Source organism: Electrona antarctica (genome assembly GCF_951216825.1).
Source record: "Electrona antarctica genome assembly, chromosome: 3".
NCBI lineage: Eukaryota > Metazoa > Chordata > Actinopteri > Myctophiformes > Myctophidae > Electrona > Electrona antarctica.
In genome coordinates this window covers 35,561,270-35,583,650 of record NC_136808.1, presented here as the reverse complement: position 1 = coordinate 35,583,650, position 22,381 = coordinate 35,561,270, and the positions used below count along the sequence as shown (strand labels likewise).

At 42.8% G+C, this 22,381-nt stretch overlaps 1 protein-coding gene across 1 annotated transcript in view; it reads left to right on the top strand.

Annotated features, from left to right (window-relative positions):
- The window catches only part of nptnb (neuroplastin b), a 60,070-nt gene that overhangs the window by 15,519 nt on the left and 22,170 nt on the right, over nucleotides 1-22,381 (top strand). Inside the window, exons 2-3 of the mRNA XM_079497003.1 lie at nucleotides 13,314-13,661; nucleotides 21,670-21,841. Coding sequence (XP_079353129.1) covers nucleotides 13,314-13,661; nucleotides 21,670-21,841 — 520 coding nt within the window. The remainder of the gene's footprint in view (nucleotides 1-13,313; nucleotides 13,662-21,669; nucleotides 21,842-22,381) is intronic.

Genomic DNA, 22,381 nt, shown 5'->3' with positions numbered 1-22,381 from the left:
AATGAAAATGTTTGCAGGCATTTAGGCCTATGTTTATGATAAAATAGGTTATTCTCTTAAAATAACATAGGTCTAATGAGTATCAATACATTATTGAATAAATAAAAATGTAATAAATAAATAAATTATACTGCAACTAGAAAAAGTGCCCTTCTGGGCACAGGTCTCCACCAGGAGGATAGGAGTGTGTGTGATGTTTGGCAAAATGTTTAGGAGTAATATAATCATGTTTTGTGTGTGTGTGTGTGTGTGTGTGTGTGTGTGTGTGTGTGTGTGTGTGTGTGTGTGTGTGTGTGTGTGTGTGTGTGTGTGTGTGTGTGTGTGTGTGTGACGCGGCTTGGCCTGTTGTAGCGCCACCATGAGGCTGATTTGAAAACTGTCAAGTGGCATTTCTTCCTCAGCCTAGTGGGAATATGCATGCACAGTTTCACCGCAATCGGAGCTGTGTTGAGTAGTTGTGGCAATTTGTACAAAACAAAGAGGGCTACTCCTGAAAGGTTTAGAAGCCAAACGTAGGCAATGAAGGTGGATTATGAGAAATCAAACAAACGCGTCTTGATCACATGACTATGGAGAGCATGTGTACCGATTTGCGTGACATTTGGATAAAATCTGAAGAAGTAATATTAGAAAATGTGTTTTACATATGTCGGCCTCCTGGTGGCGCTATAAAGAGCAGATGTGAAAAATTCCAGGCAAAGGTTTTTCCTTGGCCTCTAGGGAGTTGGCATACAAAGTTATCCACAGATCCGTGCAGTTAGAGGTAAAAACACTTTTCGGCGAGTTATAGCGCCACCATGAGGCTGAGTTGAAAATGTTCATGTGGCATTTCTTCCTCGGCCAAGTGGGAATGTGCGTGCACAATTTTACGGAAATCACACGATGTGTTCATGATTTGCAGCATTTTGTTTGAAACTGAGCACTCCTGCGAACTTTGGAAGCCAATCTTAGCCAATCAGGATGGAGTCTAAGAAATCTGAAAGACCCGTTTCGTTGAATGGCTGTAGAGAGACTGTGTACCAATTTGCGTGATGTTTGGACGAAATCTGTAGGTGTACTGTCCAAAAACTTGTTTTGCACAAAGCGGCCTCCTGGTGGCGCTATAACAGGCCGTTCTGGAAATTCTGGGGAGTGTGTGTGCAAAATGTGGCATCGACCGGGTTAACGGTGCCGGAGATTAGCTGTTCACAGACGGACGGACGGACGGACGGACACACACACACACACACACACGGACACACGGACGGACGGACGGAGTGCAAAACATACTCTCTCCCCATGCCTTCGGCCTGGTGGAGACAATAAGTGCAACTGATTCCTCTCCTACCGCCATGTGCTGTGTGATACAATGAGATATTTTTGTTTTGTCAAGGTGATGCAAGATCATCCAAGATCATCTTGCATCTAGCATACAGTACATCTTGGCAAGATGCATGCCTAGCCCTACACTACTAAACCCGAAAACATATCATATGCACGTGTAATATAAAATATTATTATTATCCATATTATCCAGCAATATGAAAACAGCTTTGCACCACCTTGACAATATGAAATCATCATTACATCGATAGATGAATAGCATTAACCACATGAACCCCCTGCTATGCCTGGGGGGAATACGCCAAATATAGCCGATCTATAAGCAACGCGACGTCCGCGTTGATTGTGAGCTTGTAGATCGGCTATTTTTGGTAAAGAACTTCAATTCATGGTGTTAACAGAAAAAAGCAGACCAATAAATTAGGCTACTATAGGCCTATATAATGAGGTTTTTATGTATTTATCGCAATTCAATTAAATAATAATGTAATATAAATATTAGTTTTTTTTGTTATTCATGGCAGGAATGAATGAATGTGAAAATATGTTCGTGACACAATGAATTCATTTGTCTCACATGAAGGTAGCCTATACGTTTGTGATATTCTCGCATAATATATTCTACGGCAACTGATTCCTCTCCTACCGTCATGCGCTGGGTAGTCTCGCGTAGCCAGACAACTATTCCACAATCTCCGAATGCTATATAGAGTCTGGGACTATAGCCCCCATGAGCTGAGTAACCGAAGTTGCCATTTCCGTTCAATATATTTTAAAATCTTTAGAGCTTATTTTTTTATTTCCTTTTCTGCTAAGCAACAAGCTATATGCTTAGATGTTTTCTATTTATATTAGGATAAATGTGCGCGACTGTAAAGGCGAAAAGGAAGTGGCGAGGAGGCTCCACTTCCACTTTATTTTATTTGATGAAGCGTTTGGAAATCGCGGAGGCAACAGTCTGGTAACGCGAGACTATGCGCTGGGTGATACAATCAGATTAGTACTATTGCAATTGTTTTATTATAAATAAAATAAAAACAATTGCAAATAAATGCACAGATCATCTCGAGATCTGTAGCTTCGAGATCCGCCAGGGAAGAAAAGAGAGGGGAAAACATACTTTTAAAAAGTACATTTGTGTTGTTTTCTTTCGCTGGTTCAACGTCTGCCTCATCTGAGTTGGAGCGCATGCATGCAGACGCAGTGCACGTGCGCAATTTACGCGTGCATGTGCGCTCAAGAGCGAGCTTGCACAATGCATTATGGGGTAGATTTGCTTCACTGCGTTAATGTAGTGACCATCGAATGGTCCCTACAATTCCCGGTGCATTGTGGGATACTTCAGTCCACCACTAGCTCAGTGGCCTTGTGGTTAGAGTGTCCACCCTGAGACTGGGAGGTCGGGGGTTCAATCCCCGGCCGGGTCATACCAAAGACTGGGACCCAAAAATGGGACCCAGTGCCTCCCTGCTTGACACTCAGCATCAAGGGTTGGATTGGGGCTAAGTCCCTGCGACATACAGCGTCATGTCCAGGGGGTGTACTTGTACATAAAGCTGCCTCACGCTACAGAAACAGGAGATGGGCTACTGCCCTATGGGCCTCATGGCAAGGCTATGCTACTCGGCAAGGCTACTTTCGGTCCACTACATTAGGGTGCTCACTAATGCTCACTACACATTCGGACACTAAAACAAAATGGCGGAACCCCAAAGTAGTGCACTATACGGGGCATAGGGAATGAATTTGGATGCAGCCAGAGTCAGGGTGCAAATGGAACAGTTCCATATGTACACTCTCAGGGTTATGGCGATCCTTGACATTAAAATGTTTGAAAACCACTGTACACTAAATGTCACAGTCACAGAGCCTTAATTAGTATCATCGGTAACACCAGTGAAGGATGTTGGGAAGGCGCCCGGAAGTAGGAAAAGTTATTCTGTGTACATATAGCCCATCACTGCTCATAACGCTAAAGGCTGTGGTTGTCAATGACAGCACACACTGTAAAGCTGGACATAAAATAACTTGACATGCTCCGTTAACTTTCTCTGGTCAAATAATGAAAATAAATTAATGACCTTGTTTCTTGAAGGGGAAAACGAGGAGGGTGTACTGTTTACTGATTTGTAGGGATTAAAGTATTTCAGCCTGCCATGGGGGTTGTTGGGATTTAAATCTCATTAAATAGCTTTTGCCTCCCTATGATCTGAGTGACAGGGCAAGTATTTACAGTTTCATAATAACAATAGTTGCTTGCTTTTACTATCATTGCAAATCATTTTGGCCGGGATTCTGTTTTGTTTATTTTTTTTGCTACACAAAGCAATTGCAATCACATTACTTTGTTTCTTCTGTGACATCAAATTCAATTTGAAATTAAGTGCTTAATTGCCATATGTACATATTTAACATACAGACATTGGAATGAGCGTGTGAGGCTCTCAGAAATAGTACTAGGAAGAGAGGAGACCCCTCTGGCTCTTAGCTTGTATCCCTCCTTTTAGCCTGTTTTGATACGTAGTTATACTGCATACAGATTTGTTTTTGCTTGACCACAAATGTTAAGCATGTCATTTAGACCAGATGTTGATTAGACCAGTGGTTCTCAAAGACCCCCAGGGGTCCTAGCATAACAGTTAGTTTAGCATCACAATCATTTTAACCATATTGTATACTTTGGCTATTCAAAAATAGCATATACAAGCTCATAGCACGTTACTTGAGCTTGTAGATCTGCTATTTATAAAAAATCGTGAACATTTGTGCAAATCTTTGAATATGTACCTTTTTTTTTTGCAAATATTTGCTTCTGGGGGTCCCTGGCACAAATCATTTTCAGATGGGGGTCCTCGGCCAAATGCACAAGATATCATTTTGGGGATCCATGAGTCAGGACATGAAAACGTTTGAGAAGCAATATTTTTTCTTTGCACTCTACTTACATGGGCCATTACAGCTGTCATTTGTTGACTAGGCTTCATGCCATTTACTCTGATTTCACGCTTGTAAGTCGCTCTAGGTAAGAGTGTCTGACAAATGCATAAATTGTAATTGTGAATTGGGATACTTTATAAAAAATAGAAGAAACTGCATAAATCAAACTGCCAAAACATTACATAATTTCCAGGAAGCATGTACAGTGACAGTGTACAGTTAAGCAGCTATTTGATAAAGTGCACATCTAAGCCTCAGCTCAAGGCTGACTCAAATTTAGGCCTCTAAACTGTGGATTTAAAAAAGATCGGCCATTGATGCCTGTTGGGGACGCATGCCCCTCTGTTTATGCAGTGCCCGTTATACCCGGTGAGTACTCAGGGTCTTGCATCATTACCACATATGCCTAAACATGTTAGGATTTGTTTTTGTAACTTTTGAAAAAACATTTTAAAATAATGAAAATAGCCGATCTACATCGACACATTGTGAGCTTGTACATTGGCTATTTGAACTATTTAATTTTTTTCCCCTAAATAGTAAAACAAATCACACTCATGTGAAGTGAGGGGCGCCCAGTTGCCAACATGTGGCTGCCACATGATTGCAGATTCACTGCCACTATATATACACGTTATGAGACATGAATGCAGTGTGAATATGATAAGGAAAAGTAAGCATCATTTTGACTTTTAGAAGCCTGCACATAATGTCAGTCACCTTCATTAATTTCCACTGTCATCTCTTCTAAATAGTAATTTTGCTTGTCGTCTTTTAGTGTAGCATCATCATCTTTATCCTTGCCACCCTTGTAATGTTCAAGTTCAAGAGACAATTGCCATTGTACCATTGCTCAAACTCCTGTTTGACAGTCCGATACTATAATCATCCTCATCGTCCTCCACGAGACATGAATGCAGTGTGTTATATTGTATAAAACATAATCAGTCACAAGATGTATTTATTTATATTAGTGCCCTAAACAAACATTAAAGTCCATAGACTTGGCTGGCAAACGATTTGCGTCATAAGTGTTCTAAACAAACGTAAAAAAGTCCATACTTGGATGCCTGACATAATCTTCAAATGCTATCATTGGAGGGGCTAGAGCCCCTCAAAAATGCCTAGAATGTTTTGGCATAAGGGGTAAGGATAGCTAGGGCCATTAGTGCAGTACCCATTATTTATCATAGTACTTGGAGGCCAGTCTATGACGTCAGTAATAAGTCATGTTTGATGACATCAGAACACTCCATATATGGGCATTAAAGGGACACAGACAGACATACAGACAGATACAGAGACTTGGCGCTGACGGGCTCGCACACCAGCCCATAGGAGTCACTAGTAGCGCAGCAACAGTGATTGTCCTCCCCACCCGACTTCCTTCCACATTCCTTCGTATAGAGATCATTTGTTCTGAAAGTGGCACAAATTATTTTCAAGTGGGGGTTTACAGCCAAATACATGCAGTATCAGTTTGGGCGCCAGCCAGATGCACCGTGGCTGATTCAAGCCCCTAGTCTCTGTGATGGTGGTCAGGTATAAAATGCCTGCACCATTCGACCAGACTGTAATATTTTAGGATGAATGAGGGGAAACTTTAACCACGTTCACCCTGGTGTCCCAGTTTTGGGGAAGAATCATTTTGAAAATAGCAGATCTACAAGCTATTTTTGAACATTTCTGAACAGATTAATCATCAAGCCAATCATCAATGTGTCTCCAGCACCCCTGATTATATCATCTTTCAACCCACACGAGTGAATCCATTACAATGCCATATTCAAACCCTTCTGGCTCACATCCTACTCTCAACTGTCTGATGAGAAAATTGGTAGCGGCTTCGCTTTGATCAGTATCTAGAGCTTTTGAGATTACATAAAGCATAAAAAACAAAACTCATAATGGCTGCAACAGCCTCACTCCTCTTCTTCCCCTTCTTTTCTTCTATGGAAGTATTACAATACGATAGATGTTCACACACTTTTCTATTTGTAAGCCTGTGTGTGACTGTGGTGTGACAACAAAGCTGATTCTGATTCTGAACACACAGGATGCTAACATGTTAGCATACTGTTCTGGAAAACCATATAAACGCTAGATAGATTACAGGGGAGGAATGCATTTATTGAGAGGCGCTGCATGGCTTTGCGTGTGCCTCCCTGTGATGTCATGTGGCAGCCAAGTCTATGGACTTTTCACATAACAATTTATTTCGTACAAACTTTCAGGCCAAGTCAATGGCAAAATATGACGTAGTGGGTACACCGTCCGTAAACTATGACGTAGTGGGTGGCACAGTACGTAGTGGGTGCCAAGTCTATGGACCTTTTACAGAACTTTGATGACACTTGATGACTTCATCGTCATACAGTACATGATCATCATGGTGAAGGTGCCGCTCACTTCACACAAGTGTGATTTTTTATATAAAGCTTTTGTCCCCACACGTCTCAATATTGGCCATTGACAATGAAAGGAGAAATTAGGTAAAATGTCCGCTAAATATGACATAAATGTGTGGCAACACAAACATTAAATGCCATTGACATTGAAGGGAACATGTACGTCATATGTAACCATGAAACCAATCACATACATTCAATTCAGTTCAATAAAAGGAGAAATTAGGTCATATGTGCCTCACATATGATTGACATTGAAGGGAAGATTTAGACGCACAAATCGGCTAACCAATCACATAAATTCAGTTCAGGGGATGATGTATAATGATAAGAGCGCCCCTCACTTCACACGGGTGTGATTTCTATTGTACAATACAATAATTTTGAGGGGAGCTAGCCCCTCCTATATTCAGCTATTAGATTTTCGTCTTACACAAACATTAAATTCCCATTGACAATGAATAGAGAATGTACGTCATATGTGGACGAGCAAATCGGCTATTACTGTCCTACACAATTCACATTCACATTAACAATGAATGGCCACGTCATATGTCTCTGAGCAAATCGTCATGTTACATCTTACGATGATAAGGACGCCCCCCACTTCACACAGGTGTGATTTTTCAGTGTACATCAAAGGATAAACTATGCTTTTAACTAAGGAGTCAAGGGCCAAACGAGATTTGATCACCCTTAGGTGCGAGTTGTGCTCTGTCCTTAAGGAGAGCCCCGGTCTGCCTCCTCAGCGCACGCAGACTGAGCTTATGACTGTCACACAACCTGCTGCTGTACAGTATGTGTGCGAAACAAGCTTGTTTACTTGACATCTATTTAAAAACGGTATACAGTATAATTACAGATCAGGATTTCTGTTTTCAAGGGACCTGGGCAAGACTGCAGAATGTACAACTGAACTCCCAAAATTACTTAAACACTTAAGTGTCACTAGTCCAGTTCAGTTCAGTTCAGTCCAGTCCGGGCCTGCAGGGGCTGAGCCTAATATTACATGTACACAGACACTTGTTTAATTGCCTGAACATTCTGCTCATTTCTTTTTTCATTTGATGAATCAGATTCTTTCATCTGATTCCACACTGACACATCTCTGTGAAAACACCACTGCAGCCAGCTACATAAACTCTGTATACCATTTAGTTGAGATCAAAGAATTATTAACACACTAACACACTTTCGCCTACTTAACATAGTAGCCCTATAAATGGATATCCTATGTACTTAATGACAGCTATGGAACTCACCGTTCTCACCGTTTCCCTGAAATAGTGAACGGTACAAATCTCTGCAGGTGCCCTACAGGGAAGCAGCAAACTGTCTTTCTTCACCATGCACATTTTGCCAAGTTTTGGAGCAGGTGGTCTAGCTCTGCTTGGGATCACATTTTGGCATCAAGGATCCCCCTCCCCCAGTTCACAATATTCCCCTCCTCCTACCTATCAATATTCCCTTCCCCAGCCCGGCTATCGATATTCCCCTTCCCTGTAGTATGCATTTTGATCATAGAGACACATTTTGGCATCTGATGCCGATCCTGTTTTTGGAGAGTCCGATTACTGATATTTGATTTTTGACACATATTTAGTATGTGCAAAATCTTGAAATCATTTTGAAAAACATTTAACTGTTAAGCCAAAGTAAATATACACAAATCACTTTTTTGATGGAGGAAAAAATTAAATAAACACAACACAAGTAGATCGGGACACCAGGCTGAAAGTGATTAACCACAAACAGGCGGAATGACCTGTTTGAGAGTATCCTGGCACAGAATTAAATAAATGTGCATGTCCTTAATATAGTCTTCCTTTTCATTGTTTACAGTATGTGTTTTGCATGACATTTTTAGACCGAAATGTACCAGGTTCTTCTGACTACGGTGTAACTCCCCAGAGTATAGCTACCCCAATTGTGTGGTGGTTGACAATTAATGAAGCCATGCATAAGCATGAGACCTAAAAATGTTACACAAAAGTGAAACATCACTTAAATAGTGTGGGCGGTCAAGATACCTCCCCAGCCCACAGGGATCACAGGGAGAGCTTGATTGGCCCAGATGTTTCCAGAGAGAAGAGACACAAATGGTAATTAGCTTACTGCCTTACCAGTTTAGGCCGCAGGCAAAGAGACAGACAAGCAAATACCTATTGTACAGTAGCACTCTCAGACAAGTCTCCTGATGAAGAGCCTGAATTGAGTTACAGTTTATCTTTCTTTTCCAATGTATTGGCAATTAGCTATGAGTTGCTAGCTACAGTATGTGCTAGTCATCAGACTATCTGTGCCAATGTACAGCCACACCCATATTGTTCAGAATGTGTAATGTCTTTGTTGGACATTTACTGCACATAATGTTCCAAATGTGTAATGTCTTTGTTGGACATTACTGCACATTATGTTCAGAATGTGTGATGTCTTTGGTGGACATCACTGCACATTATGTTCAGCATGTGTGATGTCTTTGGTGGACATCACTGCACAGTGCACACCGGTTTTAACTCTTGTTAAAAAACTGCTCATAATAACAGAAAGGAAATTAGTAGCTACAACCATAACTTGTGATAATTGCCTGTTAGCAGCCAATGGAAAACGACTGGGGTTTCCTTTCCTTTTTTATATGCGACTTAAATGCAAATGCTGATATTTGCACCGGTCGATAAGCTCTTAGTGAAATATTAAACCTTACTGTAGCTGTGCCCATTGTTGCGTAGTACAATAGGCGCGCGCACACACACACACACACACACACACACACACACACACACACACACACACACACACACACACACACACACACACACACACACACACACACACACACACACGTGCGCACCCCAGCTGTAGCAGCTTATCTGTTTATGTGTTATGGTACATAAGCAGAATAGTACAGGTCTGGGAGAGAACCTGTGAGCTTGTAGTCAGGTTTGGATATGCTGGGGGGGGGGGGGGTATCATTGTTCCGACGGCACATTATTCCAGGGTGGGGGGAGGAATCCATTTGTCTGCTTTTGATATCCTGACTCTGACCATTCATGGCCGATGGGGATGTCGTTGTTGTCAGGCAGAAACCTCTTATCTCCATATTTTAACCTTTAAATGAATGTCCTGTACAATCATGTTTTATCTCCGCTTCTGGTTGGACTGATTCAAATAATTTGTTTTGCGAAAATGTAGACTGATTTAGGTTTGATAATATCATGATTTTCCAATTTCATGTTCCAATTACGTTTTTTTATTTAAAAAAAAATAGCAAGGCATCTTGCATCTCAGGGCTTTTTTATTGTATTTGTATTTGTATTTTATTTATTTATTTTACAAATCAAGCCGTGGTTGTAGTTACAGTCAAATGCCCAAGAAGAGATTCTTTTGATTCTTGCTTTCAGACCTTGAACATCATATTTGGGGTGTTTTAGTTTCCTTGCATTTCCTACTATATGACTTAATTTGAGGACATGGAGGTTTTCAAGCTGGCAGGCTCCGTCGTGGCAGAGACCAGGGCCTGTAGTCCAGGTGATTTGTCATTAGACGAGCTTCGTTAAAGCCCAGGAACATAGTATAGGACTAGCTACTCATGTGGAACGTGAGGATGAATCAGGCAATGACACTGCATATACACAGCAGAGAGCGCTCCCGGTGCTGTGCTGCTAATGATGGTGAGACATTGGCTTATTTATAAACAGGAATATATATTTGTTTTTCCCCCTCCTTGCCTCGGTACATTTGCATTTGTTTTAGCTGATGTTTGTTTGGTGCTGTCCTCCCCTGCTGTCTGACATTCACTGTCAGCGAGGTACCCTCTCAATCTGTGACATCACGCACGCACGCACGCACGCACGCACGCACGCACGCACGCACGCACGCACGCACGCACGCACGCACGCACGCACGCACGCACGCACGCACGCACGCACGCACGCACACTCACACACACACACACACACACACACACACACACACACACACACACACACACACACACACACACACACACACACAGATATGCAGAGATGCAGCTCCCCCTGGAAAAATGGATTTGTGAAAACAGATATGGTGATCGTGATGAGATGCTGCAAGACTTGCCCATTGATACAGATCCACTTTCTGGTTTAGAACTGTCAGTGCACGTAAGGTCAAAGTCATTGGTGCATGGACTCTGAAAAACATATATTCAGTATTTACTAAGGAGCAATTATGTGCTGTACAACCTGGTGATGTCAGACAGCCAGTGGTGTAAAGTAACTTACATTAACTCAAGTACTGTACTTAAGTACAATTTTGAGGTACTTTTACTTTACTGGAGTATTTCCAATTTGCAGTACTTTTACTACTACTCCACTACATCTCAGAGGCAAATATTATACTTTTACTCCGCTACACTTATTTGAAAACATTAGTTACTAGTTACTTTGTAGATTTACATTATTATTACAAAACATACACATGTTTATATATATTGTATACATATGTATGTATGTATATATTACCAACTATAGCCCTATGTACATTTTGGCCGCTTGAAAAGATTTTTCATGCATTTTGAAGTTAAAAACGTAAAATTGGGTATTTGTGGGGATAAAGGGCACGTAGGGGAGCCCTACAAAACCGATTGATACTTTTACTTAAGTAAAACATGTGTGAGTACTTCTTCCATCACTGCATGCACCCTGGTGATGTCACAGACAGTAGTCGTGGTTGTCCTGGGATGCAGGACTAGCATATGTGCATTTTTAAATTGAATGGCATTGCCGTTTAAGTCCAGCTTATCCTCATGACAATGTTGTGCTCCTGACCTAATTTTTAAGGTTATCACCTACAGTACGAGCATATATGGATGATTCAGGATGAAATATGTCAAGGTTTTTTTGTAATACCTTGGTTTTTAATGAGATGTGAGGTGCTCATCTGCTTTTTAATATATGAGACAAAAGATACTACTGATACAAACAAACAAAGCAGAAATCATTTTAGGACTGTCGCGGCACATTGCCAAATTTGTTTGATGCGTTGGAAATGACCTTGACTGATTATTTTATATTTTTTATGGAGGGATAGACAGTAGGCTGACAGGAAATGGGGAGAGAGATGGGGGGGTGACATGCAGTAAAGGCCGTCGGGATCGGGAGTCGAACCCACGGCACACTGCCAGACTGGATTACCAGCCAAGGTGCCTGGACCGCTGAGCCACGGCCCAGCCCGACCTTGACTGTTCTGTGCTGTTATAGTTTCATGGAGACATGCTAAGCTCAAGGGCAACGTTTCCGAGCCAGTGATTTTGTCTGGTCACATGACCATGCCATCGGATCCAAGCATGTTCCATGCATGATGTTCTTATCCCTGCACTGATGCCATCATTCACTGCAGGCGAATATGGTGCTCAAACGTAAACATCTACATTCTACAGTATCTCGGACAGTATATAATTGCTTTCACACAAAAGTATTCAAAATAGCACATCTACAATCGTGCAATGCGGCAAAGAGGCGATGCATTTTTTTAGCTTGTCAAGTAACAGTTTTGGACATATGAGGTTTCTTTCCGGCAGAGACGATATTTGGTTTATTCCCTGATTTGATCTGACCATTGAAAGAACACATAGGCCATTTTTGCTACTGTACGTAACTTTAGTGGTCAGATTCTGATAACAAATAGACAGGAGTCAGGAATCATTCTTAGCTTGATTTATTACTGCAGATCTGCATGAGTTAACAAAAGTGTTATATCCAACATTAGTCAGAAAGGACTGAATCTATTTCATTTCCACAAACTACTCCTTCCTAGAGTTAGTGTCGAAGTGTCCTTGAGCAAGACGCTGAAACCCTAATTGCTCCCGATGTGCAAGTTGGTACCTTGCATGGTTTCCTCCGCCATCGGTGTATGAATCAATGGGTGAATGTAATGCACAATCTACGCCTTGGATAACAACGCTATATAAATGCAACATTTACCATTTACCATTCCTACAATTGGTATCCATTACAGAGGAGAACACAGATAAATCCTCACCTTTTACTCTGGCCTAAGTCAAATAAGCATTCCATTCCATGAAATGAACTGGACAATGGGCATCCTATACTAAACATCTGTTACACAATAATATGTCATTAATGAATACAAAACACATTTAACACAATGGAGGAAGAATAGAATGCATAGATTCCATTTCAAGAAGGTTAAGGAGGAAAGTGTGTGCCTGATGAAAACGTAAATGTATGACGGGATGATTTCAAAGCGTGTTGTTTTCCCCATGTAACGTACTAGTGTGATAATGTGGTTAGGGTTACTCGATGACACAGACTGGGATGACCTTGTCTGAAGGTTGTCTGCTATTAGTGGACCAGGGGACTGTGACTTTGAACACACTGTAGAGGGGTCATTAACCTTTTGTTTCATGTTCTCTCATGTTCACTACCTCTTTTATCTTGTCCTTTTAATATTCAACAGTTTCTTCCACCTACGTATCTATGCTTTGTGGCTCGCTTTCTCTTGATTTGCCTTTAATCATCCTTTCTTTTTTGTTTTGCTTTCTCTCTTGCCTTTTCCACCACACCTTCCTACCACTCTAACCCTCTTCTACCCCCCTTTGTCCTTACCCTGCCACCCCTGGTGGTTACACTCTCCCCTCTCCAGCTGGGTTCGTGAAGTCGCCAATGTCCGAGGTCAAGCTCACGGGGGACACCTTTGAGCTGTACTGCGACGTGGTCGGCAACCCCACGCCGGAGATCCAGTGGTGGTACGCCGAGATCAACCGGGCCGACTCCTTCAAGCAGCTGTGGGACGGCGCCCGCAAGAGGCGCGTGTCCATCAACACGGCCTACGGCAGCAACGGCGTCAGCGTGCTGGGCATCACGCGCCTCACGCTGGAGGACTCGGGGACGTACGAATGCCGGGCCAGCAACAACCCCCTGCGCAACGACCTGCGGCAAAACCCTGCCATCACATGGATCCGCGCCCAGGCCACCATTTCGGTGTTACAGAGTGAGTGGTCATAATTATGTCCCATCATAGGTGTATGTTCCGTAGGTCTATATATGCCATAGGTTTATGTCCCCCCTAGGTTTATGTCCTATAGTACCTACTGCAGGTGGTGAATAGAGCGTCGCACTCCCGCCCCCTCGAGAGACCCGGAAAATAATTCCCCGTTCATTTTCCTCATGTGGTCGCAATTAGTACAGGGTTTGATGAGGGCCCAGGTAGGGCCGGGCCTGATGAGAACTCTAGTTTTCGCCGGCTGCCAGGCGCGGCTACACTAATAACTTTGGGGCGGGCCCGTCTAGAGTTTAAATGGACAAGTATCAGTCAAAAGGGAGACATCGAAGAGGAAGGACGGGTGGGATAGGATCAACATATGGAATAGCAGAACAGGTCAGCTCCATATATAATGATCTAAGGGTTTGAGCCTGAGGTTTGAGGTCAGATGTAGAGTTGCTGGCTCCATATATGGAGCTGATGATCCAGTCTTCTCCATGTATGGCTATCCAGGGTTTGATGAGGTTAGTGTTGTGATCTTCATATATGGAGATGGCTATATATGGAGATGGCTATATATGGAGATGGCTATATATGGAGCGTGTCACAATGTGTGACGGACTGACGGTCATATATGGTGGTGTGACGTGTCACAAGGCGCGAGGGACTGACGGCCATATATGTTGGCGTGACGGACAGAATGACGGAAGGAACGATGGCCGGACAGGTTTTTTCGATTTTCATAGTAATATGCGCAAAAATGCCACTTTTGAACCACCAGCATCCCTATTCTGGGGGGGCACCTTCATCAAAAATATCCGATCTACAAGCTCACAACGTTTTGTGTGGGCTTGTAGATCTGCTATTTTTGGCGAATCGATTTGTGTAGAGTGAAATAAGAGCGTACCAAATGCAGGTTTAAGTGGTGTCCATTTTATCAGGTATAGTGGCTTTAAGTGGTACTGCATTTGCAGCTCAACAAGATAATTTCACGATAAATTAAAGTATCTGCGATATGATTATTGTGAGCGGGGTTTTTACGATCAGATCACGATTTTACCACGACCCCATCTCTAGATGGTGAACGAACCAATGAAACCCCACACCCCTCCACACCTGCCCTCAGCCACATTACACCCTAAAACCCCAACCTCCATCCAGATCCTATACTTCGTCAAACAGCAGCCACTGGCCAGACTAAGAAAATACATGACCAAACAGACCGGTTCGCATTCGAGTGTACGGCATCTGAGATGAGGATCAGCATCTCCAAATCTGCGGCCATACATGGTTCTCAGCAGGAAACCGATGGATTGTGCAGTCCAAGTAGAGAATGAAACACACTTCTGACTTAGAGCTGAGCCAGAAGGCAAAGCTCTACCGAGCAATCTTCATTCCTACTCTCACCTATGGTCATGAAGTGTGGGTCATGACCGAAGTTCAGTCACACGAGCAGTGGCATATGTACAATAAGCCTGTCCAAATCCATTTATGCCTGGCCAAAACAAGTTACTAATGTTGCTCTGGAGAGGGAAGTCTGGAGCTCTCTGTTGGAGCTGCTGCCCCCGCGACCCGACTACGGATAAGCGGTTGTTTTATGGTATATTAGATTTCTGCTAATAAAATCAAACAAAAACATATCCAGTAGCAAACACTTGAGAGCAAGCATTTGAAAAACGAAGAAAAAAATGAAACAACAAAAAACATTAAAGGAGATATAGACAACATTTAGTGTTTGTACACAGAAGTGAGTGATGTTTCCAAACAGATTCAAATCTGGCTCCACCCACCCTCCCATCGAGCCATGTCACTTTAGGCTATGGGTTGTTGTTGCTGCTCAGCTCCCGGCCCTGGGAGGAATGTATCGGATATTTGCGCTCATAACGGCTAATATGGCATTAAAAAAATATGAATTTCTATTGAATATCTTAGTTAAAATGAAATTGAGTTGACGTGGGTTTTTAAGGGCAACTTTCATAATCGCACATAAATGAGGAAGTGGCTCACTGACTCAGTGGCTTAGTCTCAACATAAATTGTCTTTTATTTGTAATCTATGCATGTCGTGTGCATATAAAATATATATTCCACCTGAGACGCTCCAGTCAGAATCGCCAGCAAGCATTGTTGATGTGAACTACTTTGACCACGCTTATTCATTGTAATGATCAAAATCACTATGATGTCGATATGATGCTCTTGCTGCCAGCGAGTACCACCACACCATTACTGCGGTAACGTCATCCGCCACTCACGAACCGGGGATCACGATACCGAGGGTTCGCGAGTGTCGGAAGACGTTACTGCAGCGAGCAATGTCTGCTGCTGGGGCCCAGTAGCTGGGCCCCATATTTTTTAGGAGAAATTCTAGGGGAAATATATATTATATGCATTGCAAATGCATCGCGTAATTCGCTTTTTCATTATAAAACTGCTGGGGACTGGGGTTGAACACACCGTCACACCCTCACGCTGTTATTGGCTAAAACTCCGCCCCACTGCCCCACAAACCTCCTCCTCCCCCACACACTAGGATACGCCCTCGAAAAGACCCAAGTGTAAACACTAGTGGATATAAACGCCCAAAGGGAGCCAAAGGGAGAGTGTCTGTCTGCAGGAAGACACCCCAGCATCATATGATAGAGGGGAAAAAGGCCTATTTTTTTCTTCTGCCCTGAGATAGATACAAGATGTTGATCAATGAACTTCAAAGGGGTGATGGATAACAATCTAGACCAAAGAGTGAATGCATATTTTTATTTTATTTTTGAGTCTCTGCAAATATACAAAACATGGCCTACTACTATACATTTAAATGTGAACCTCAAATCATCACAAAACTCACAGGATATGTTTCATATTGATTCGTGTGTCAAATCAGAATCTTTGGCAGATCAATGGCAGTTTGTCCAAACATCACCAAACTATGGATATGTTTCATTAAGCTGTTGAAACATGTCCAGATCGAGCCCAGACAATTTAGTTTTGAAACTGAACAGTATGCCGATAGTTGTTTGACTCTTACCTTAGCATTTGGGTCCTGGCACGACCCTGTCTCCTTACACTAGCAGAACTTTAAGGAAGTGCCGTTCCGCGTAATTGTGGTGTTTCAAATCCGATTCGTAAGCGATGGTCTTATATAAATACAAAAATAAAATAGTTTTAAAATACATATCCATGTTGTTTTGAAGTGTGCAGTTGCCCAATTTCCATATAAAACCTTACTTTAAAAGACCATCGCTTCAGAATTGGATTTTGGATAGCAGAACGACACTTCTGATAGTGGAAGATTATAAGTTAGCAAAACTGTTTGTGTGTGTTTTGAGCGCTAGGCATGGCAGAGATTTCAATAAATAAATAACTGAATGAGCGTCTGTCCAACTCCAATTATCATTAAACATTGTTAGTTATCTTTAATACAGGCATCAAATTGTTATTGCTCCCCCAAATTGCAGCAATTTGGGTATATGTTATATTTTTTTTTAGAAAAACTTTTTCTTTGGCTTGGCTCTCAATTGTTTGTTACTTTGTTATATTGTATTGGCACAAACCTAATTCCACAATGCTTGATTTATGTAAGTAATTGTAACATGTATACTTGGCCCTTTTCCCATGGTATTTTATACATGGTGATACTTTTCTTCTTCTTCTTCTTTTTTGGGCCAGATTCCTAGATTCTTGCCACTGCAGTCAATTCTCTGCCTCTCCCAAAATCCCTTGAGCGTCTTGTTGTAGATGACCACAAACCCAGTCTCTGTCTGCATTCCCTCTTTCCTGCCACACCAAACTGTGGTCTATCCTGGCTGTTCTGTTCCGACTCTGCCATGTCCTTTGAACAATTATCTGATCACACTTTCTCTGTATCTTAATTTGTGTAATATGTATCCATCTCTCCTTATTCCTGGATGTAGGCCTATCTGTTGTTGTTATTGTTTCTGCGTCCACATGTCGTGTCCCTTTGTTACGTGGATTGTTTTACTTCAAAGCCCTGTCTGTAGCCACAGGATAACAGTGCTTTGAAGTAGTTTTTATTTATTTATTTGGCTTTTCATCCTGGGCAAGGTATAGAGATGGTATTATAAGAAGACACAAGTAGGGAGCTGTTCAGGTGTAAAGAGTGATTTCTCCTCTTGCCTAATACAAGCAAACATCTCCTGTTTTATCATTTGTGTGGGATTAAAAGCATCAAATACAATAAAGGAAGAGACCACTGTCAGATAAGAGAGAGGTTTCCATTTCCTAGTAATGGGCTTCCATACTCATCTCTCTACACACTGTACACAGTGTAACCTTGTTCCTTCTTAAGCCATCAAATGTGTGACTGTGAATCAGTAATGACATTATATATTCCCCCTGCTCTATGCGTTCAGACATTCAAACATGCTGAATGTCAGTTTGGAGACCCTTTTAATCTGCACACGCTTCAGTGCCTTGCCTATTGGAGCTAAGGGAGTTGTGGAATGTTGTTAGTCACAGCGAAACGCACTGAGAAGCTTATAGAGGAGATCTGCTCCTTGCCGGCTTCTCTGTGTATTAAGCCCAATTTATACTGTATTATATGACCCACCAAAATTGCAGAAAAAATATCTAACGCCGGGGCTCCACTGGACGCGTCAGCGTTGCGTCTCCGTCACCGTCATAGGGAATGTTCCCTTTTTAATCAATGAAGGGTGGCTCCACTGCCTACGATGCGTTGCGTTGCGCTGCGCTTGGTGACTGCTTTAAAATTGCCCCGGTTCGTTTTTTGACATGCGTCACACGCGTCCAGTGGAGCCCCGCCGTAACACTGAGAGGGTACGAGACTAATATCCACGCACTGATATTATTATCGCTAAGCGAGGCTGTGCTTACAACATTAGTGTGTGGAGTCCCTGGCACTTCATCCCATCGATTGGAAGCACACTTGTGCCTGTTTGCTTACAGTAGCCTATTATATCTCACACTGACTCTTTCCTACCATCACGTACTGTATTTAAGTCAAATTGGCATGTGAGCATACTGTAATTTGTGAGATAGGGCCTTAAATGGAAAATTCTGAATCGGCAAGCCTATAACTTACTGAACATATTATGTCAACCTATATAGTGGTTCTTTATTCATTTATTTTACAGAATTCAAATTGGACACTCAGACTACCACAGACCTTGCGTGCCCCCATGAACCTACGTGAATTGCTTATGTTTGACACTTTCATGCGTATCCCTAGCCTATTACACAGATCTCAGTGGTTTTATGAGCCCATGGCAAGGCTCCAAACAAATCAATGTGGATTGAATTGGCTCAACCTCATGCCCATGCGGCCAAACATCCTATCTGTGTCAGTGAGACATATTCACAGTAAAAATCCTCAGTGTTAACTGTGTGTGTGTGTGTGTGTGTGTGTGTGTGTGTGTGTGTGTGTGTGCGTGCGTGCGTGCGTGCGTGGCGTGCCTGCGTGCCTGCGTGCGTGCGTGCGTGCACGGTCAGGGTCGTTTTGGCTTTGTCTGTACACTCTCAGGAGTGAAACTAACACCCAGGGTTTTACAGTGTAGCAATTACTGGCACACCCATCTCAAGGAACACATTCAGGTCACACCGGAATGAACTACAATGCAATGATAAGCTGCTTGCAGTGTCTAATACAATGACTTATTATCACCCTCCTAAATTCAGAGTTAGCCAAGCGGGTTGCTGTGTGTGAGTGTGGGTGTGTGCAGTGCGTGTGTGTACTGTAGACTATCTTATCTCATTGATTTCTCCCGTGAGCAGGTTGTCCTCTATACAACCTTCAGTATGGGGGGTGAAGAAAAATTGCCCACGGACTGCTGTGACTTCTTTGCCTGTCGTTAATTTATGTAGCTAAAATTTCTCGTGTGTGTCTGTGTGTGTGTAGCCGCCGTGTTATGATACTATTAATAGAATGTGTCATTCTGCTGCGTGGGTGGTGGTTGTGTGTGTGTGTGTGTGTGTGTGTGTGTGTGTGTGTGTGTGTGTGTGTGTGTGTGTGTGTGTGTGTGTGTGTGTGTGTGTGGTGCAGGGGGAGGGGGGAGGGGGGTGCCCTCTGGCTACTGGGCATACAAAACTGCAGAAGGAGGTGCCATGAATGCTAATAGAAGTCACTTGGCCGTCCCAGTAGCCTTTCTCCCTACATGCCTCCACCGCTCGTCCCCCTCCCCCCTCCCCCTGCCGTCTCTGCATTTACTAGCGGGCTGTCAGTGTCAGCCAATAGCAAGGCCTGATTTATATACCTGCTTGCGGTGCCGGTGGTGGTGTGTGTCGTGCACCGAAGATAGCGGATCTACAATCACACAACGTACCGTACTGAGGATGCTTCGTGAGATATAGATCTGCTATTTTTTCCTGTGCGTGACACACACACGACTCATCTAGGTATGAATCACTCATAAGATTATTATCATCATGCCCCTCCTCTCGGGGGCCGGGTTGCATGGTGCCCGTAGCTGTAGCAGAAGGGGGAGGGAGGAGCAGTAGTAGTAGTAAGGTGGGGGCAGGGCCGAAGGAAGCCTTTCCTCCTCACTTTTCAAAACAGAACGGAGGGTCGTCGCCTCACCCTCTGATGCAGGGATGCAGGGATGGTCTTTTAGATGAGTCCCAGGGACATTTTATGAGTCCCCCCCCAATGACGTTAGGAGTCATATTTTGCTAATATATTTTTACAAATTGCAGCATTTAAGTTTTAGCGTTTTATTGCGTCCCTTAACTATAAACTGCGTTTTGGGATGCAACATGCACCCTATTTAAATGTCTGCAATGTATGGATTATTGTCTCATCATTAGGTCAATCTTTTAATTAAACTTAAGTGATTGCAGTTATTGCAACCCGGGCTCCCCCAGAGTTAGTGTCGAAGTGTCCTTGAGCAAGACACTGAACCCCTAATTGCTCCCGATGTGCTAGTTGGTGCCTTGCATGGTTTCTGCTGCCATCGGTGTATGAATGTGTGTGTGAATGGGTGAATTGATGCACAATCTATGTAAAGCACCTTGGATAAAGGCGCTATATAAATGCACCATTTACCATTTACCATTGCTATAGTATTTATTATTGGTGTGCTCTGGCTGGTCAATTCACTCATCCACTTCCTATGTTGACTGTTACTAAGCGGATTACTTCCATGCAATAGAACTTTAGTGGTAAGTGGGTTGAGTGTGGATGCTGGTTACAGTAAATGTCTTGACTCTTGAATATAATTTTGTCTTGAACAGAATCACACTACAGTGTGCTTGGCGACACAATAGGCCTTAAGCCCTAACCACACCAAAGGGTCGCCATGCAACTCCTTGGGTCCAAACGGTTGCGAGGAGTTGCATGGTGACCCTTTGGTGTGGTTTGGGCCATTGAATTCCATGCGTTAAATCACTAGGGATGACGCGCGTTGACGTGCAACAGGACATATCACACCGCTGGGACAACGCTAAAACCGTCTCGACCCTTTGGTGTGGTTAGGGCTTTACACTGTATGGACCTGCCTATTGTGTGCTCAAATGATTACTAGTGCTTACAATGGGTCTTAAAGAAGGAAAGTACTGTAACTCTGTTACCCAAGTAATGTTGGGGTGGCAAAGGTACTGTATGTATCACAGAAATGCAACTATAAATCAAGTACAAGGTTCAGCAGTAAAGGCTGTCCAGAAAACATTGAGCCAGAACCATTCCTTGTGCTGTAATTTCGTCTCTGTCGGGTGAAAACATCATGTCCAAAACGTACTTTTCAGGATTCAAATGAAAAAAACTATATGCGAAAGTAGCAGAAAGTAGCTTCGCGCCACGTTTTGAGCTCGCAGATCTACTACGTTTGATGCTTTTGTGTGAGACTGTAGTATTTAAAAACTCAAAAAGTTAAAATATGGAGTTAAGAGGTTTCTGCCCGACAGCAACGATTTATGCTGCATGTGTCCTCCGTTCATTAGTTATTCTCCCACACACATCTCACGGTGCAACCGCACACACGGCTGCTATGTTACTGTAGCACGGCCCCATGTTCTGTGATAAGGGCTGACTGTCTCTGTCTGTCTTCCAGAACCAAAGATCAATGCCACTGATCAGATCTTCCTGCCGTTGGACACGCCCGGGCCCATCACCCTGCAGTGTAACCTGACCAACGCGCACAACGCTCACCGCGAAAGCCTATGGATGAAGAACGGACGGGAGATCGTCAACACGCGGACAGAGAACAAAAACACCCTGCACAGGTAGTGGAATTACCAGCATACATGATGTGCTGCATGTCAGTGCTTCTCTTTATCCATTTAGATCACTGCTTTTCAACCTTTTTTCACATCAAGGCCCATTATTTATTCAGAATTTGAGCCACAGACCACCATTTGATGACATTTAGCCTTTCAGACCCCAAACCAAAAAATATTGGTAGAATGTTGGTACCATTAGGAGAGTTTGTTCAAAATAACAATTACTCTACATTCTCTAATTGTGTAGACTTCTTGTAAATTAAGTAATGCAGATGTTTAACAATAATTTAACTCTTGAGAGTGTAAAATGTTACCAACTCTCCTTCATTTAGCTGCATCGGGACCACCTGGGCTGGAACCCCTTCAAGGATCACTGGTGGTCCCTGGACCACTGGTTGAAAACCACTGATTTAGATGTTGGCTATTCAAAAATAGCAGATTTACAAGTGCCTTTTGTACATACAAAAGTGCTATATAAATCCCAGGTATTATTACATGATCACGGCGCGTCACAAATTTGTTTTGAAATACTGTATAAATTAT